Source organism: Orcinus orca, chromosome 11, assembly GCF_937001465.1.
Source record: "Orcinus orca chromosome 11, mOrcOrc1.1, whole genome shotgun sequence".
In the NCBI taxonomy this organism is placed as follows: Eukaryota; Metazoa; Chordata; class Mammalia; order Artiodactyla; family Delphinidae; genus Orcinus; species Orcinus orca.
The window spans coordinates 55,694,918-55,713,180 of NC_064569.1; the positions used below are offsets into that span (position 1 = coordinate 55,694,918).

At 38.3% G+C, this 18,263-nt stretch overlaps 1 protein-coding gene across 7 annotated transcripts in view; it reads left to right on the top strand.

The window, feature by feature from the left end:
• Positions 1-5,447: 5,447 nt before the first annotated feature.
• YEATS4 (YEATS domain containing 4) overlaps positions 5,448-18,263 on the top strand; it is a 161,482-nt gene continuing 148,666 nt past the window's right edge. For 5 of the 7 annotated variants that reach the window (XR_007470351.1, XR_004478147.2, XR_007470352.1 and 2 more), the window contains exons 1-6: positions 5,450-5,763; positions 8,674-8,793; positions 11,846-11,912; positions 12,019-12,113; positions 16,230-16,322; positions 16,411-16,498. Coding sequence is in view for 3 of the 7 variants with exons in the window: in XM_033409567.2 (XP_033265458.1) it covers positions 5,713-5,763; positions 8,674-8,793; positions 11,846-11,912; positions 12,019-12,113; positions 16,230-16,322; positions 16,411-16,498 (514 nt within the window). In the remaining 4 variants the exon portion in view is untranslated. Of the gene's footprint in view, positions 5,764-8,673; positions 8,794-11,845; positions 11,913-12,018; positions 12,114-16,229; positions 16,323-16,410; positions 16,499-18,263 lie in introns of all 7 variants that reach the window. The other 2 variants (XM_004281878.4, XM_049695013.1) reach the window with 2 other exon arrangements.

Consider the following 18,263-nt stretch of genomic DNA (forward strand, 5'->3'; position numbering starts at 1 on the left):
TCGAACCCGTGTCCCCTGCATTGGCAGGCAGATGCTTAACCACTGCGCCACCAGGGAAGTCCCTCTGAGATTTTTCTTACTCTCTGATCCCACATGATTCCAGTACAGCAGCTTCTGGGGTTCCAAGGGTCAGGTCTCAAATCTATGTGACCAGCCATGAGAGGACAGCAGAGGGCCCCAATACAGGTGCAGCCTCAGGCTTCAAGATTCTGGGGCCATTTTGATATGAATAAACAAAAAAGAATATGGGTTTATTCATATCAGGATTTCCAGAGGTGTATGAAGAATGAATCAAGGTAGGGGAGAGAGGCTTGAAGAGTGACAGCTCAGATGCAGAGATAGGATATATCCAAGAAGCACCAGGACAGACCCATAACAATGGCTGACTGAAGAAATAATCAGAGATTAGCAAAAGTTGGCTTAAGAGGGAAAGCAATAGTTTTTGGCGATTCTGCTTATTGATAAATCTGTCTTACTTATACCTGTTATATTAATACAATCAAGTTCCCAAACCAAATTTCAACCCTTATTCTGAGAATGAAGTAAAAAATCAATATCAAAGTTTGACCATTTTTAAAAGAAATTCAATTCCTATGTTGCTTAGTTTCACCTCAGGATATTATTTGAAATGCAGAGTGATACTCCAGATGATAACAGGGCTCTTCATGTAGCACTAATTGTAACTAAGCCCTGAGCACATTTCTTGCACTTGTATATAGCGGACTTATTTAAAAAATATTTTCTTAGAAGTTGCTAAAGGGAATTACTAAAAGTTACAATCATGAGTGACTAATGTCATAGACATAGTGTTTTTCAATTAAATGCACGTCTTTTATGCAAATTATATTTTGAATCATTTTAAATTTTAACAAGGTTATAAATTCTCAATGTTTACAGAGTCAGATAGTTCTACAAGGTTTGTTTTGAAAGATGTAACTCCCCCTTCACATGCACAATTTTCTACTCTTCTAGCTTAATGTTAAGAATTTTAGGGAGTTCCAAATGGTTAGGATTTGGCACTTTCACTGCTGTGGCCCGGGTTCAATCCCTGATTGGGGAACTGAGATCCCACAAGCTGTGTGGCATGACCAAAAAACAAAAGAATTTTATATTTACTCCCATGCTTTTAAGTATTAGGCTTGTATTGCTCCTTCTGGATTTTTCCATTTTAAGATATTGATTCCCACTATGCAAGTTAAGGATTAAGTTCTATTTTCTCCTCCATCTCTATCATACATGGCACCTTTCCCTAAAACCCATCCTTCCAGTGTAATTACATATATATTTTTAGATCAATACTCAGTATTTACATAGCCATAAATACAATTACTTTCTTCTCTTATGCAAGAGTTTATTTTCCCTAGAGCTAATACCTGCATGATTTTTAAATTGGCTTAGCTTTCTATGTTTCTATCATTAGTTCAATTCCCAAACTCTAGGTCTTTTTTGAGGTCTTTATTGAGGTATAGTTGATGTACAACATTATATGTTTCAGGTGATTCACAATTTTTAAAGGTTATATTTTATTTATAGTTATTATAAAATATTAACTATGTTCCCTGTATTGTACAATATATCCTTGTAGCTTATTTATTTAGGCCACACTGCACGGCTTGCAGGACCTTAGTTCCCCTGCCAGGGATGGAACCTGTGCCCCCTGCAGTGGAAACACAGAGTCGGAACCACTGGACTGCCAGGGAATTCCCAGCTTATTTATTTTATACATAGTAGTTTGTACCTCTAAATCCCACTGCTATCTAGGTCTTCTATTTAAATCTCCTCTCAGGTCTTCAGACACAGCTAGAATTTCATCAGTCTCATCTTTCTCCAAGTTTTTTCATTTCTGCTATCACAGTTTTAATTTCCAACAGCTGTTTTTCGTTCTCTGACTATATATTCTTTTGTTTCCTTGTTTTGTGTCACGTTTGCTATTTCTTATTTTATCTGGATATAGTAATAATAATACTTTGGGTTTGTTTTGGTTTTAGTTGACTTCTCCATGTTTCCTCTAATCTGCCATTTTGCTTGTTTACTTTGGATTATATCTTTCATACTAGAGGCATTTCTCTGTTATTTGGTAATTCTTGGTTATCTACTTATATTTAGGATTGGGGAACTAAAAAAGTAATTTGAAGTTCCAAGGGCCTATGTGGATTTGACCATGTGTACTTCACTGAAGGATGACCAAGTTGGTTGAATCAGTTTCATTGGGGCTCCTTAGATCTCTCCTCTTAGACTGGTCACATTCCTCAGAGAAGCCTATCCCTATTCTCTACTAGGAAAAAAAAAAAAGTCTGGCTGCCAGTATTTTAAGAGTTAAGTGCGATGAAGGTCTTAGTACCCAGCATGTGTTTGGCTAATCTACCTATTTTCTGTAGGGTATTCCTCCCTCAATTCTGTCTGGTGATCCTCAATGCAGAGACCCTGCTTTACCATTGTTCTATCCCTTGGGGATAAGTAAGGGGTAATTGCTGGGCTGTAAGGACCTGAATATTTCTTAAACAGAATCTCAACCAGTCTTTTTTTGCTAGCTCTTCTCCTCCTCCTCCCTTCCCTTATTTCCAGAGATCCCTACAACCACAAATTCTAGAGATTCGGGGGGTTTCTGCAGTGTGAACTGAATAGCTTATTGTCTCTGACTACTCAGCTCTTAGGACTGCTGTATACCACTTGCCTTTTGTATTCCAAGTTTCAAGATTTTGTTTCTGCCTTCTCTCCCATTCTCCCCACCCTTTCTAAAAGGTTTATGCCTTTTTGAAAATCTCGTTACTTATTTCAAAGGAGTTTTGAAAGGAAGCAAAAGATGTGTGTTCAATCTGCTATCTTTCCCTCAAAGTTCCCAATGTGTTTTAACGTATTAATTTCATTTTATTAAATGTTAAAATGTTATTTTGCTTTAAAAATACTTAGGGTTAGGTTTCCCTGGTGGTGCAGTGGTTAAGAATCCGCCTGCCCATCCGCCACGGGTTCGAGCCCTGGTCCAGGAAGATCCCACATGCTGTGGAGCAACTAAGCCCGTGTGCCACAACTAGTGAAACTGCGTGCCACAACTACTGAAGCCTTTACGCCTAGAGCCTATGTTCCGCAACAAGAGAAGCCACGGCAATGAGAAGCCCACGTAAGGGAGACTAGCCCCCGCTTGCCACAGCTAGAGAAAGCCTGTGCACAGCAACAAAGACCCAACACAGCTAAAAATAAACAAATAAAATGAATAAATTCATTAAAAAAAAACTTAGGGTAACACTTTGGGCAAAGAATTAAAAAATTCGTTGAGAAACAGGGGGAAAGCAGAAATACGAAAGCTGGAGAAATAATTACAAAGGGCAAATTTGTGCTCCAGAGATCATGTTCTGAAAGCGGAAATGGAGGAGAGGGTACAGGTGAAACTGCACCTCACATTGGGACTTGAACCCAGCCTAAACCCAGATTAGGACTTGAACCCACGCGACTGGGACTCAAACCCGGCCAAAACCCACGGTCTTCCAACTGAGATCACACACCTGGTTCTTGAGGTCTCATGGCAGAAAGAATTTAGTGAAAGACAAAGCGATAGGTAAATAGGGGATTTATTTAGAGAGAAACACACTCCACAGACAGAGTGTGGGCCATCTCAGAAGGCAAGAGCAGCACCAGGGTTTGGGCTTGTCAGTTTTTATAGGGGTGGGTAATTTCATAGGCTAATAAGTGGCAGGAGTATTCCAGCTATTTCAGGAAGGGGCGGGGATTTCCAGAATTGGGCCACTGCCCACTTTTTGATCCTTATGGTTGGCCTTGGAACAGTCATGGTGCCTGTGGGTGTGTCATTTAGCTTGCTGATGAGTTACAGTGAGTGTATACTGAGGCTCAAGGTCTAGTGGAAGTCGACTTGTCTGCCATCTTGGATCCATTTGGTTCTAATCAGTTTATGTCATGTCATTCTTTCAAAGGTTGTGCCCTGCCCCCTGCACTCCTGTTTCACAGGGGACAAACAATCCTATACTGTGGTATGAAGGATGTTGTATGACAGCGGACTTTAACAGATCTCACTGATTTCAACCACCTTTGGAAAAAGAGCCTCAAGTCTTCTTAACTTCTCCATTTTTCATTTATTTACTAGTCAACAAACATTGATGACTAGAAATGTTTACTAGGGCCTAAGAACATTAAGGGGTATAAGATACGATTACTATCCTTGTGGAGTTCACAAATAACTCATATATAAACTTGTTAAGTGTTTCAATCCCTTAGGCACCATGGAAACAGAAAGGACAGTGTGACTATAAACCACCCGGAAATCAGCTGCCAGAGAGATAGGAGAAAAACCAAGAGAATGTATTTTATAAAAGGAGGCAGTAGATAGAGTCAAATCCTGCCAAGAAGCTAAGGGCGTTAAAAGTGGGTGTTGGATTTACTGATAAAGTCAGTAACTGGTCAGAGAGGTTTCTGTGAAGGTGAATGAAATTCAGGTTCAAATTTGACTTTGAAAGATAAAACAGAGTGTTTTGCAGGATTACATATGTGTTTGGTTGGTTTTTAACAGGAGAGATTAAAGTTTGTTTAACTCTTCTTAAGGGAAAAAGCCTAAGAAGAAAAGTTGGAGGTACAGGGCAGAATGGAGACGGTTGATGGGGCAAAATCCTCAATAAAGTGAAAAAGAATGAGATCAAGAACACTGACTGAAGGACTGATTTTAAACTGGAAGACAGACACAGTTTTGAGGGCACGAGCCCGCTGTGTCCCTTTGCCTAGCAAAGCAATAAAGCTATTCTTTCCTACTTCACCCAAATAAATAAATAAATAAACTGGGAGCCGATTCTCTCTTGAACAGAAGAGAAGAAAGGAAGGGAGGGTGGATATTGGGCAAACCAAAACTTGTGTTCAGGTCTGGTGGCATGGAGGTCCGTTTTCTCTGTTGAAATAAGATGCAAAGTCACCTGATCAGAATGAGAGGGTTGGTGTCAAGGTTGGAGGTTTGAGATTAGGGAAATAGAATAGCTTCCAGTTTAAAACAGAAGAAAAGGGAGAGCGAACCTCTGACTAGCACCTCATATTTCAATTAAATTGGAGGTCATTCATTTAGCACTGCACTAACCTGCAAAGTAGTTAGTACCACAGAAGGGCAAGGGAGGGGAGGTTTGCGTCACGTTATGGACCTGAGAATCCAAAACGAGTAGAAAGGAAGGAAGGAGAGGAAGAAGGGAGTAAATAAAAAAAGAAATTAGCGGTTCAAGCCTGAAAGTCTGAGGACGTCTGGATGAACACAACGAAAAGCTGTCGGTGGGCGAGATTTCATGAACTTAATTTCAGAACTGTCATGCTTTGGCGATGGCAAGGTATTACCTCCAAAAGACAGTTTCTCGGTCATTACGAAGCCAGGCGGTCTGGCTTGTCGACAGGCACTGGCAACCAAGACCGGTCTTCTTTCGCCTAAAAGCAGCGGCTCGGCGCGTGCGCAGTGTGCGCGAGCTCGTCGCGCCTGCGCACAAAACGTCGCCGTTGCCACCTTTCCCGGCCCGCTCTCCAACCGCGCGGGGGTGAGTGGGCTTCCACGACGCCCTCCCCTGTGAGGCGTTGGCGATCCCTCAGCACCCCGAGCTCAGCTGACTCGTCCTCCTTCGGCCGGAAACCCTCCTCCTGGGCCCGCGCGGGAGGAGCGGGGCCTCTGAGCGGAGCGGCGAGTCCGCCGGCCCCGGTCTCTTTCCCTGGCGGCGGCGGCTTCTTCCGTAGGACAATATGTTCAAGAGAATGGCCGAATTTGGGCCTGACTCCGGCGGGAGAGTGAAGGTCAGTGCCCGCCCCGCGCCTCCCCTCCGGGAGTGGCTCTCTCGCCCCGGCCCCTCGTGGCGCGGCCTGGGGAGGGCCTGCCTGTTTCTTCTCGCGCCTTTTCTCCTCGGGCGGGAGCCGCGGTTTCCAGGCGGACGGCGAGTCAAAGCCCCAGAGGGAAAATCATGATTTCATTTGGCCCCAACTTCATGTGTCACCGCCTCCCTTCCATCCCAGACAAAAAACAAACATAATCGGTGGTGCCTGGGGGAGAGCCGGACATTGTTGCTGAGGAAAAAGCCACTTGCGGGGCGGGGAGATCCTGGCTTGCTGCTCATCCTCTGCCAACCCAGGTCACCTGTAAAAAGGCGGTGGGGAGGGCAGTACCCACCTATTGTGAGGATAATAACAGTAGCAGATACCGTGCGAAGTAAGCACAGTGGGTGGACACTTTACCCGATTCTCTGATTCAGTCCCTACAAAGGCAGTATCACTCCCAGTATTTACAACTAGAAAAGTTCAGAAGACTTCCCCAAGTTCATGGTGTTCCTAAAGTCCCAAGGCTACAGCCAAGATACTAATCAAGGCATGCAAAGAACATAACACTGCCTGGCACATAGGGAACATTCAGTACACGGTAGCTTCTTAGTTTTTAATTAAAGTGATCATGGAGCCTAACGTAATGTATGACACTGTGACACATTTCCCACTCACTACATCCCCTGGCACATTAATTTTTTATGAGACAACCAACTGGTTCCTGATATAACACCTATTTTTACCCCTTCGGATTTTTATTTACCGCAGAAAGGAAAATTTTTTATAAAAGAAATCACCCACTTTTGCACCAATCTAGTTGATCTAGGTTTTTTTTTTTTGAGTCCTTCTGTATGTCATATTGTTTTCACATAATTTTATACTGAATATACAATTGTCATACACAGTGCTTTGAAAGTTTCAAAAGCTACTGAAATTTAATGGAAGGGGGAAACAGATGCCAGGTAAAATTCATAGTACCATAAGGTTCATAAACATACATTTTCCCTCACTTTTGGGCGAGGTTTTGGAATAATAAGAAAGTACTACTGAACAAAGGTTTAGAACACTAGCTTTTGGAGAAGAACTTACAGAACTCTCTCTACTTGTAATCATGCTAGGTTCTAAAAGTCTTTTAAGTCCAGAATCACTTGAGATTAGGCCTGTAGTCCTCAGATGCTTTTCCACCGAAAATGGGTCCGAGTTAGTCATGTAAAACTTTAAAATTAGGGATTTATTTCTTCTCCGTGCTGATTGTTATGTGGTCTTGTAAGCATCTTTTCCCAATTTAGATAAATTTGATCCAGGTAGAAAGTCTTTTGGCAGATGAACCCGCTTTTCATCATTGAGGAACTCCCCAAGTTCCTAGCAACATTGTAGCAGTTCAGGATCTATTATCCCTCACCATGTCAACGCTCCTTGTACTTATTCATTCGGGCCTTGAATGTGAGGCCCCATCTTTGGGTACCACAAAAGGACACTTGCTGTGATTTTTTTTTTTTTAAGTTTGTGTACAAACCACTTGCCTTCTCCTGAACTAACTTTAGGCTAATAGGTATTGGTTTTATTTGTGAATTATCTAGTCACAATGAAAAGTTTTTCCATTTGTTCACTGCTTTTCCTCATTTCTTATTAATTGTTGATTACATTGGCACAGCACTTTTCACGTGTGATATATCTTGCTCTTTGACCTTCAGATACAGTCTTACTATTGAACAATTGGTCTCAAATTCATGTGCAACATTCAGTAATTTTCTTCACTTGGAATTTTTTCTATCTCCTTTTCATCGTAATCTGCCTTTACACTTAACCGGATGTGATGAGAAACATGTATGTACATCTCAGAACTGAACACAAATATAGCACACATGCCATCAGTCCAGGGATTACCGAGCTTGAGTCGTCCAAGTGCCTCTTTGCCATTATCTGAATCGAAATGTAGTGTTTAACATTTTTGTTTAAATCAATTTTTTAAAGTCCCTTCCTAAGCATTACTATTTTTGAAATTGTGGGTTTGAATTGCTAGTTATAGTTATGGTTTTTCTAATACAGATTAAACACAAGTAATAAAATGAAAATGTTTGCCCTTATTCTACCTAAAATCCCCTTCCAAACTGTCTTTAATTTTTGTACTGTGCTTTGGAGAACCCTGGTGTAAGCTGATAAGGACGTTACCATCAGGTGATGGTAAAGTTGGTGAGCGTTATTCCAGACTGCTCTTTAAAGTTTGTAAATAGAGCTTTTTCTGTTTCTTTTTAAAAAAAAGAGAGAGAGAAAGAAAAAAGGAACTCTCAAAGTACTCCACATGATTTAAATACACGTTTTCAAAGTGAGAACATTGTAATTAATGTGGTGTTTAGTTATTTGTGGTATTATGAAATGAGGCTAATTGTCTGGAAATTATTTGTTGAGGGAAATCCATGTTATAAGCAAACTCTAGGTTATTAGACTGCCTGCCATTTCTTAAAACAAGCTTTCAGAGTTCTAATTCTGTTTATTTGGGTAATAATACAATGTGGTGTTTTTTTTTAATAAATTTATTTATTTATTTATTTTCGGCTGCGTTGGGTCTTCGTTGCTGCACACGGGCTTTCTCTAGTTGCGGCGAGCGGGGGCTACTCTTCGTCGTGGTGCGCAGGCTTCTCATTGCGGTGGCTTCTCTTGTTGAAGAGCACGGGCTCTAGGTGCATGGACTTCAGTAGTTGTGGCTCGCGGGCTCTAGAGCGCAGGCTCAGTAGTTGTGGCGCACGGGCTTAGTTGCTCCACGGCCCGTGGGATCTTCCCGGACTAGGGCTCGAGCCCGTGTCCCCTGTATTGGCAGGCGGATTCTTAACCACTGAGCCACCAGGGAAGCCTAATATAGTGTTAACTGGTGTTGAAATTGTTTTCTTGTAGGGGGTTACAATCGTTAAACCAATAGTTTATGGTAATGTTGCTCGATATTTTGGAAAGAAAAGAGAAGAGGATGGGCACACCCATCAGTGGACAGTCTATGTAAAACCATATAGAAATGAGGTAGGTAATTGTTTTTCCTAAAACTTTTTTGAAGCTATAGTTTTTTTTGCTCAGAGTTAAATTATAATATTGTATAGTAACTGATAATAAAATTGGCCCACTGTAGAAATGTTACCAAAAAAGTTGAAAGAATAAAGTAAGAGCTGTCATCTTTCTATAATTGTTAGTAGAATCAACTTTCCAAAAATGTTTTCTAATTAAAATTAAGTTACGGTAAAAAGAACTATGCTATATGCACAGTACGTCTTCCAATCACCACACCTTAAGGTAGCCTAGCATATAATCAGGTATTTCAGGAATAGTAAATTTAAGTGATAATTTGGTAATCAGACCATCAGAAAAGATGAAAGACAAACTGCTACATAATCTAGCTGCTGGTAATTTGGTTTTGCTACTGAATCTCTAATGCCTGGAATGCAGTAAGTACATAGTGGGTATTCAACAGATACTTACTGAATGAATAAACTATTCCTCTATTTAAAACCCTTCATTCTGTATTTCAAATATCATTGTTCCAATATAGTGGAAGCAAGAAGGCAGGTGAGAATTTATGTTATCATTGTAATCATTCGTCACCTTTCAGAAACATCTGAAAAAGCAGTTAGAGATGTCACCAAGAGTTGTTACTTCTAAAAAGATGAAAATGGTGCCAAATAGCCCAAGGGTAGATTCACAGCTTGATGATGATAAAAGTAGTCTGCTTCAAACACTTTGAGTTATATTTTACCACCTGTAAGAGACTAGAATTTTGGACATACTTTTACTTTATCAAGGGTCACATTTTTAAAATAAATTGAATAATTATTCAAAATAACTTTATAGTGTCAATTTTAAGGGTAGAAATGCTGACTTATCATTCAAAATTACTTCCAATGCTGAATACTCTTTTCTTCCCATGTACCCCACAGTATGTTCAGTCACATTTAATAAATTAAGAGATGATAAATTTAGAGGTAAATCGAAAGAAGGGGAATATGCCACACATTAAACTGCCACGTAGGACAGTTTACAGTAACTGAACTCAGTGCAGCTGTAGCCACAATTTAAAGGTGACCACTTGAATGTAGAGGTCTTGAGCTGAAATCTACAGGACATCAAGTAGTGATGCAACCCAAAGTTATCTTAATTTCAAGGACAAAGAATAAGGCAGTTGACTTTTGAGTTCTTTTTTTCTTCATATATTCCACCAAAAGGCTGAGTTAATACATGTTGAAACCAATTAAGCTTGATAATGTTTTTTCTTCAGCATTTATACTATTCTCTATTAAATAAAATTAAAAGACGAAGGGAAAAAAACCTTCAAAGTCCACACAAAAACTTGTATATGAATGTTTGTGGTGACATTATTCATAATAGTCCAAATGTCTCTAAACTGATGAATGGATAAATAAAATGTAGTGTATCCATATAGTGGAATATTATTAAGGAATAAAATAAAGTATTGATACATGCTACTAACACATGGAATAAATTAGAAAACATGGCAAGTGAAAGAAGCCAGACACAAAAGCCACATACTGTATAATTCCATTTTTATAAGATGTCCATAATAGGCAAATCCGTAGACATAGAACCTAGATTAGTGGTTGACAGCGGGTGGGAGGAAGAATGGGTATGAGGTTTCCTTTTGTGTGATAGAATGTTCTCAAATTGATTGTGGTGATAGTTGTACAACTCTGAATATATTAAAAACCATTGAATGGTGAACTTTAAATGGGTGATTTGTGTAGTATGTTAATATCTCAATAGAGCTGTTAAAAACAAAAAAACAAAACCACCTTCAGTGACTACCTATTGCCCTCATCATAAAGCTATCATGTTTAGAAGGCCTGCCATGACCTTTCCCTATCCTATCTCTGCAGCCTTGTCCCTTGTCTGTGTTTGCCTCATTTCTTTATATCCTACATTTTACCAATACTAAATTACTCTCAGTTTCCCAAAGGAACACTCTTAAACCTCTTCCTTTCTTCCCACCCACTCCATTCTTATTGTTCCCTTAGGTCTTAGTTCAAGTGTATTTTCTTTAGATCTACTTTCTTGATCTCCAAAGACTAAAATAACTGCCTTTCCTATGGATTTGTACTTAATGTCCTCATAACACATGACCTAATATGCACACAACAGATTACAGATTACAGCATTGAAATGCTGATTTTCTTGTCTGCCCCCCACTTTACAGTGAGACCCTGAGGACAAGATTCTGTTATTTATCATTATAGCATCTAACAGTATTGGTAGTCACTCCTATTTGTAGAAAAAATGAATGAAAGTATTCCCAAAATAGTCTTCAAAGAGGCTTATGAAAATCTGCCTCAGAAAAAATGTTCACAAAATAATGTTAAGTGATGAAGGCAGATAGTAATATATTATTACAGTAGGATCCCAGTTTAAAAAATATGTAGATAATAAGCACATAAAAATTCCTGAAAGCAAATAAAAAGATTAATGAACATTACTGTTGAATGCAACTTACTCTGTTTTGCATTTTCCTGTTTTTCTATAATGAATTATTTTTGAAAAGGCCTCCTTCGCTAGCAGGATCCCTTTTGTGTGCCGGAACTAATGAATATGCTTTTGTGCTTCAAAATATAATTAAGGAAAGGAAGAGTTTTATATCCAACAGTTTTAGCTTGCTTAGCTTAGTTGACCTTTGTATAATATAATTTTGTTTTTTGAAGTTGCTTAGTTCTTAGATTTGCTTTGGTGTATATGTTTCTGTAGAAAATATTGGAAATGTACTGTTGTTTTATGGAAAAATCAAAATTGATTTTGAGTATTGTCTACAGAGATATATAAAAATAGGAATGCAAAACAATGAATTAGGGACATATATATTTCTATATATTATGAATTTTGAAAGAATTCTGCACAGCCTTCCTTTGTTTAAAATTAAAAACAAACCTCCAGGGTATAATTCATGTTTCTTAGAAAATTCGTTTCCATAAAATTTAAGGGGAAGTGTATTTTATAAAATTGGCACAGGTGCTCTGTGTATTTCCTTCCTAATTGTTATGTGTAGATGGCAGAACTAATTAATGCCTCTGTATTTTAGGATATGTCAGCATATGTGAAGAAAATCCAATTTAAATTACATGAAAGCTATGGCAATCCTTTAAGAGGTACAATAGTTTTTTAAAATTCATAATGTTATAAATTTTAAAAGAGCTAGGAAACTGTATCAGTAATTTACAATTTATAATTGTTTTATTTTTTTCTTTCTTTTAGTTGTTACTAAGCCTCCATATGAAATTACTGAAACAGGTTGGGGTGAATTCGAAATAATCATCAAAATATTTTTCATTGATCCTAATGAAAGACCTGTGAGTAATGTTAATCTCTGCAAATATAAAATGGATTTTTTAGTAATTGTGAAAATTTTACAATATTCAATAGCTTGTTATATGTTGACATTTTCATTCAGGTATACTTCATGTAAGCTTATGGCTTGGTGTATCTCGCTATGAGTTAAGGTTTTTCATTTTTAAGTGAAGTGCCTTTCAAAACTTTTGTTTTTCTAGTATAAAAAGAAGGGATAGAATGTGAACAGTTATTTGAAAGGAATCATGGAAATTACATGATTACTACAGCAAAAAAATTTAAAATTCATTAGTATCGTTTGGTTATTAGTAACAAACAAGTGGAGTCCATATGCTCTCTGAAATGGGAGTGTCCGGTTTTTTATAGTTAAAAGCCCTAGAAAGTCTTTGTACATTTTCAAACTGTCATCAGTACTAGCAGCTTTATCTTATACCTGGATCCTTATTTATAACCACTGACTTTTTCATTATTTGATCTCTTCAGATTGTTGCTTGATAATGTAAAAAGTCTCTCAAAGCTTTCACTTTGACCCCTCAGCAACTTTGTGAGCTTGGTGAGATCCTCATTTTAGAGATGAGCATATTAAGGCTCAGAGATGAAGTCATGTGCTCAAAAACACAGTTAATTGTGGTGGAGTTAGTTTTTGAATCCAGGTATTTGCATTCAGACCTCACACTCCTTCCTTTACTCTTGCTTTTGACTAAAACCACTAAGCCTGTTTTATTTTTAAACCTAAAGGGTCACAACTCAGGCTCTCTCATTGCACATTTGTGTGGCTGGTGTTTAACTCCAGTTTCAGGGCTTTAGTGTTCATCACCATTAATTTTCATCTTGACAGATTCAGCTCGCTCCTTTAGCACCAAACATGGACACTTTAATTATCAGATTACATTTGTAAAACGATGTGCTTTTAAAGGATTTGGATGTCACCTGGGCCAGTGATACAGAGAATTAGTTCCTAACTAGTTGCATTAGAAATGCCTGAGATGTTTTTTTATAAGTTCAGACTTCTAGGCCCCATTCCACAGAGCGTGATTCACAGGTTTGGAGAGGGGCCAGCACCCCAGGTAATTCTGATGTGCAATAATATTTAGGACCCATTGAGGTAGACGATACTTTTCCTCATAGAAGTTCCTTTAGGCAGTCCAGTATAGCAAGAAGAGAATATTGACTTCTGTTATTAAGTGAAACATCCTATTCAGGTTTGGGGTAGTTCTAGTTTTAAGAAAGCTCTACTTTATGTTAAGTTTCCTTGAACTTTTTACTGATAACTATTCATACTTTAGTTTTCTTTTCTCCTGAAGAACCATCTATAGCTCATTTAAATATCTTCCATGTGATAAGGTTTCCAGGTCTCCTACCATTCTTGTCCTGGGATACTCTCACAGACATTATATTCTGTTTGACAAGAAATTATTAAATATCCATATTTGCAAGATATTGCCCAAGGGGTGGGATACAAAGATGAGACACTACACTTATCCTTAACCAAAGTAGTCTATTAGGGAGAATAGAGCACAGAATAGGCAGATGTTGAGAGAGAGGAAGAAGAAGTTGGTCATGTTACTAGAGCAGAGGTTCTTGTTAACTTTGTATGATTGCTTTGAATTCATTTTATTTTGAGAATGTGCTGCCTTACCTGTCTGCCTCCTCATCTGTCTCCCCCTTCTCTCCTCCCTACCCTGCCCTCAATTGGAAAATACATCTCTGAAAGAAATCATTATATAATGTAACGTCATTATGAGACAGCTCTCAAAGTCAACTCTTGGCAAAGTAGGGTAATATGATCTTTTGCCTTTCTGGAGTGATTCCTTTATTGAATAGGTTTCCATATAGATCTACATAGGCCTGAGTTTTATCCCCTCCAAATTACTGTAGTGTTCTTTTAGTATAATGAACCCATTATAGTTTTTGAATAGTTGGCTCTTACAGAAAATAAGTCATATGAGGTTTATTTAAAATATAAAAGAAAGATATGGGTAACTTGTGATTTACTTCTGTTATCCAGTAACCTATTACTCATCAAACCACTGTAAAAGGAATGGTTGTTTCTAAAAGCAAAATGCTAATATTGGGTTTTTATTCCTAGAAATATCTCTGGCAAGTATAGGCATTTTCATTGCTCTAAGAATCTTCAAACACCACTGAAAATTAGAGACATCTGTCCTGAAATTATTCATTGCCTATATCTGCATGAATGCCTCTCCAGGTCTGAATAATAAATTTGGGAATGGAAGGCTTTATGATGTAGTTTTTAATACTTCTTAAATTATAAAAGACACGCATATAGTTTTTTTAAAAGATTTAAAAACTAAAAAGTACAAGTCTCCTGTATTAGTTTCCTAGGGCTGCCATAAGAAAGTACCTCAAACTGAGTGGCTAAAAACAACAGAAATTTATCCTCCCGGTTCTGGAGACTAGAAGTCCCAAATCACGGTGTTGGCCATGCTCTCTCCATAGCCTCTAGGCGAGAATCTTTTCATGCCTCCTCTAGTTCCTGGTGGCCCCAGGCGTTCCTTGGCTTGTGGCAGTGTAACTCCAGTCTCTGCCTCCATTTTCACATGGCCTTCTCTCTCTCCCTGTTTCTGTGTCACTTCTCTTTTTATGAGGACACCAGTCATATTGGATTAGGGTCCCCCCCCAATGACTTCATCTTAACTTGATTACATCTGCAAAAGGCTCTTATTTCCAAATAACGTTACATTTACATGTTCTGAGATTTAGTACTTCAACATATCTTTTGGGGAATACAGTTCAACCCGTAACATCTTCTTTCCCCCATCTCTGACCCCTTCCTCAGGAAAACCACAGTTACTGTTTTCAGTTCCTCTAGAAATTATTCCCATTCATCTCGTGTATTTAAATCCCTAAGGTTGGATTTTTCAATTTTAGATAGTGCCTGTCAGCTCCTAGTGATGACGGCTGATCCTTTTTCTTTGTCTTTCTTGGTTTCTTTTTTCATTTTGCTGCAGGACTTTATTCAGAAAGGATGCGAGAGAAGTAAAATTTCAGAGCCAATGCTCTCTGAAAATATCTTTGTTTTTGTTTACCTCTCACTTGATTGGGTGAAGAATTCTAGGTCCCACAGGAGGTGCACTCTCTCGTCTGTGAGTGGGGGGAGAGGAGGGAAGGTTGGCCAGCCTAGCCGCCCCACAGCCTTCTTGATTTCTGTACCTGCCAGCTTTGTGCTCGCAGTCTCTCCCCAGAGCTCCACTGGGGGCAGCAGCTCCCACCTCTGATGCAGTTTTCTTCTTTAAGATTTTAGGTTATGGATTTCCCTGTTATGGTTTATCCATCTGTGTAGTCTCATCTGCTTTCTGTCTGTTCCAGAAATTTGTCAAATTATCTGCTTTAAATATGGCATATGATCTATACTCCTTATGATGATTTTAGCTAACTTTTTGGAAAATTCTTTGAGGCCTCTGAATTGGTTTCTATACCTTCAACATGAACTCTGATGTTTTACCAGCTAGGTTTTGTTTTGCTCAAATAATCACTCATTGCGCTGCAAAGCTTTTCCTTTGATGTCTTGCTGTATCTGTTTTTAAATATTTTGAAGACATATTGCTCTTGCCGAAGTGAATTTTCACTGACTAACTTTGTGTTTGTTTATTATGCTATTTATGTATTAATCTTATTATTACACTAAAGAAATTAACTTGTCCTCACTGAGCATTTTAGTATTGATCATTCCTTTTGAAAGTATCAAATCTTTTTTCGCCATAGTAAGTTTGTAAACTTTAACTGTCACAGTTAATCAAATGTCGCCTGTGTAAGTAAAAGAATTCATCTTAGTGACTTACCAGTTTAATTTCCATAGCTGTATCTTGTGTTATTTTTATATATAGTCACTCTCTAGAGATGCTTTGTAACTAATGTTTGCTTACCCTCTTCAAAACATACATATTGAATAGATGTAGATAAATGGTAATACCTAATAGGAAAATAAAAGTACACACAGAATTTGGGTGACCTGCCACAGTAAGTTGTAGTTGAAACAAGATCCTGAATTTGATGTGTTTACTAACTCAGTCTCTAAATCAGTTACAGAAATGATGATGTCTCATAATGATGATAAAAACCATTGCACAGATGTCATGTCTGTTTTTGTTTCACAGGTAACCCTGTATCACTTATTAAAGCTATTTCAATCAGACACTAATGCAATGCTGGGAAAAAAGACAGTGGTTTCAGAGTTCTATGATGAAATGGTAAGAAGATTTTATAATGAGAGTTTTTAAAACATTTTAAATTGTAGATTTTGCAATTATTGGGCTTTTTTTCATTCTCTTCCATTAGATATTTCAAGACCCAACAGCAATGATGCAACAATTATTAACAACATCTCGTCAGCTTACCTTAGGAGCCTATAAGCATGAAACAGAATGTAAGTGCCATGAGTTCATAATTAATCCTGAGAAATAATGTATTCTGTAATGGTGAAAGGATTGTATGATTAGCAACTATTAAATTTTTTTCCTTAGTAGATACAGGTAAAATTTTTAGGAGTTATACAATATATGTATTACTAAAGAACAGGTAAGAAGGATGTTTTAAATAGTTCTCAAAGTAGGCCTACTTTCAAAAAGGTAAGAGACAGCCTCTGACACACTCTGAAATACTGTTTGTCTTTATTCACTAATTACATTTAAGCATAGCTTTTCATTAATCTTGCTTAACCTGTCACTCAGTCATTTTCTGTTTACTAGTCTTTGCTAACAAAATCGGTGTGAAGAACCTTGCAGAACATAATTATACTTAAGTGTACGGTGAACTAGTTTCTCCCTCTCTCTCTTTTTAACTTGTCACCTGACATAGTTTTATATTAATGCTGGGGTGGTGAAGACCAGAATGTCTTATTGATAGTCAGTCATGCTGTCTTTTCCCTTTAGCTTACGAGGCCTCAGAATCCCCTACACATTGTTTCATGCAGCTATTGCCAACCATTTGCAGTTGTCATTCAAGATGAAATCTACTTACCAACCCTGTGTTGACATTTATGTCACCATTTATTCGGTTTTTCCTTTGATTTTTCATTTATTTGCTTACAGTATATATTGAGCAACAGTAAGATGCCAGGCATTGTTCAGAGGATAGAGCAGACAAAAGCCCTGCCCTCATGGAGCTTACATACTAGTGGAAAGAAGACAAATATTAAATAAACAGAACAATGAAATGTGAAGTAGTGATTGGATGGCATGAAGAAAACTAAAGTAGGGGAGGGAGCGCTTTTGGTGGGAGGAGATGGTTAAGAGTTTTAAATATCAGGTCAGAGAATGCTTCCTGAAATGGTGGCATTGGAGCAAATACCAAAAGGAGTGGGGAGATGAGCCATGCAGCTACATGAGAGACGAATGTTACGTGTAGAGTGGCAGCAAGGGCAGGAACCCTGAGGTAAGAGCGTGCCTGGCATATCCGAGGAACAGCAAGAAGGCCAGTGTACCTGGAGTAGAGTGAACAAGGGGACAAGGAGTGGGACATGAGGCCAAAGAAGTTATTATGGGACCAGCTCATATAGGGAGTTTAAGTTATTAAACTGAAGGAGATGGGAAGTCTTTTGTGGGTTTTGAGCAGGAAGAGTGACAGTATAAGACTAATATTTTAAAAAGATCAATCACCCTGGTTGCTGTGTTGAGAGTAGACTGTAAAGCAGAAAGGGTAGAAGCAGAATAGTTAGGAGGCTATTCCAGTAATCCAGATACAGAATTGTGGGTAGTACCAAAATGATAGCAATGGAGGTGGTGAGAAGGGGTCAGGTTCTAGTTTGAAGATAGGTACAGTAGGATTTGCTGATGGTTTGATAACAATATATGAAAGAAGGAGATGAACAAAGAATGACTGTTAAGGTTTGGGGCCAGAGGAAACAAACAAACAAAAATTGTTATTACTTTTCATAGAGATGGGAAGTCTGGGAGGGGCAGCTTTGAGGAGAAAGATTAGGAGTACAGTTTTGGACATGATGGCTGTGGGATGCCTGTAAGACATCTAAGTGGAGATGTTGAGAAGGGAATTGTGCTCAAAGTCTGGTATTCAAGGAGAGGTCTAGGCTGAAGATATAAATGTGGAAGTTAATATACACATGGATTTATAAATTGTGAGACCAAATGGTATCATCACAAGAGTAAGTGAAGATAGAAAAGAGGTTCAAAGGT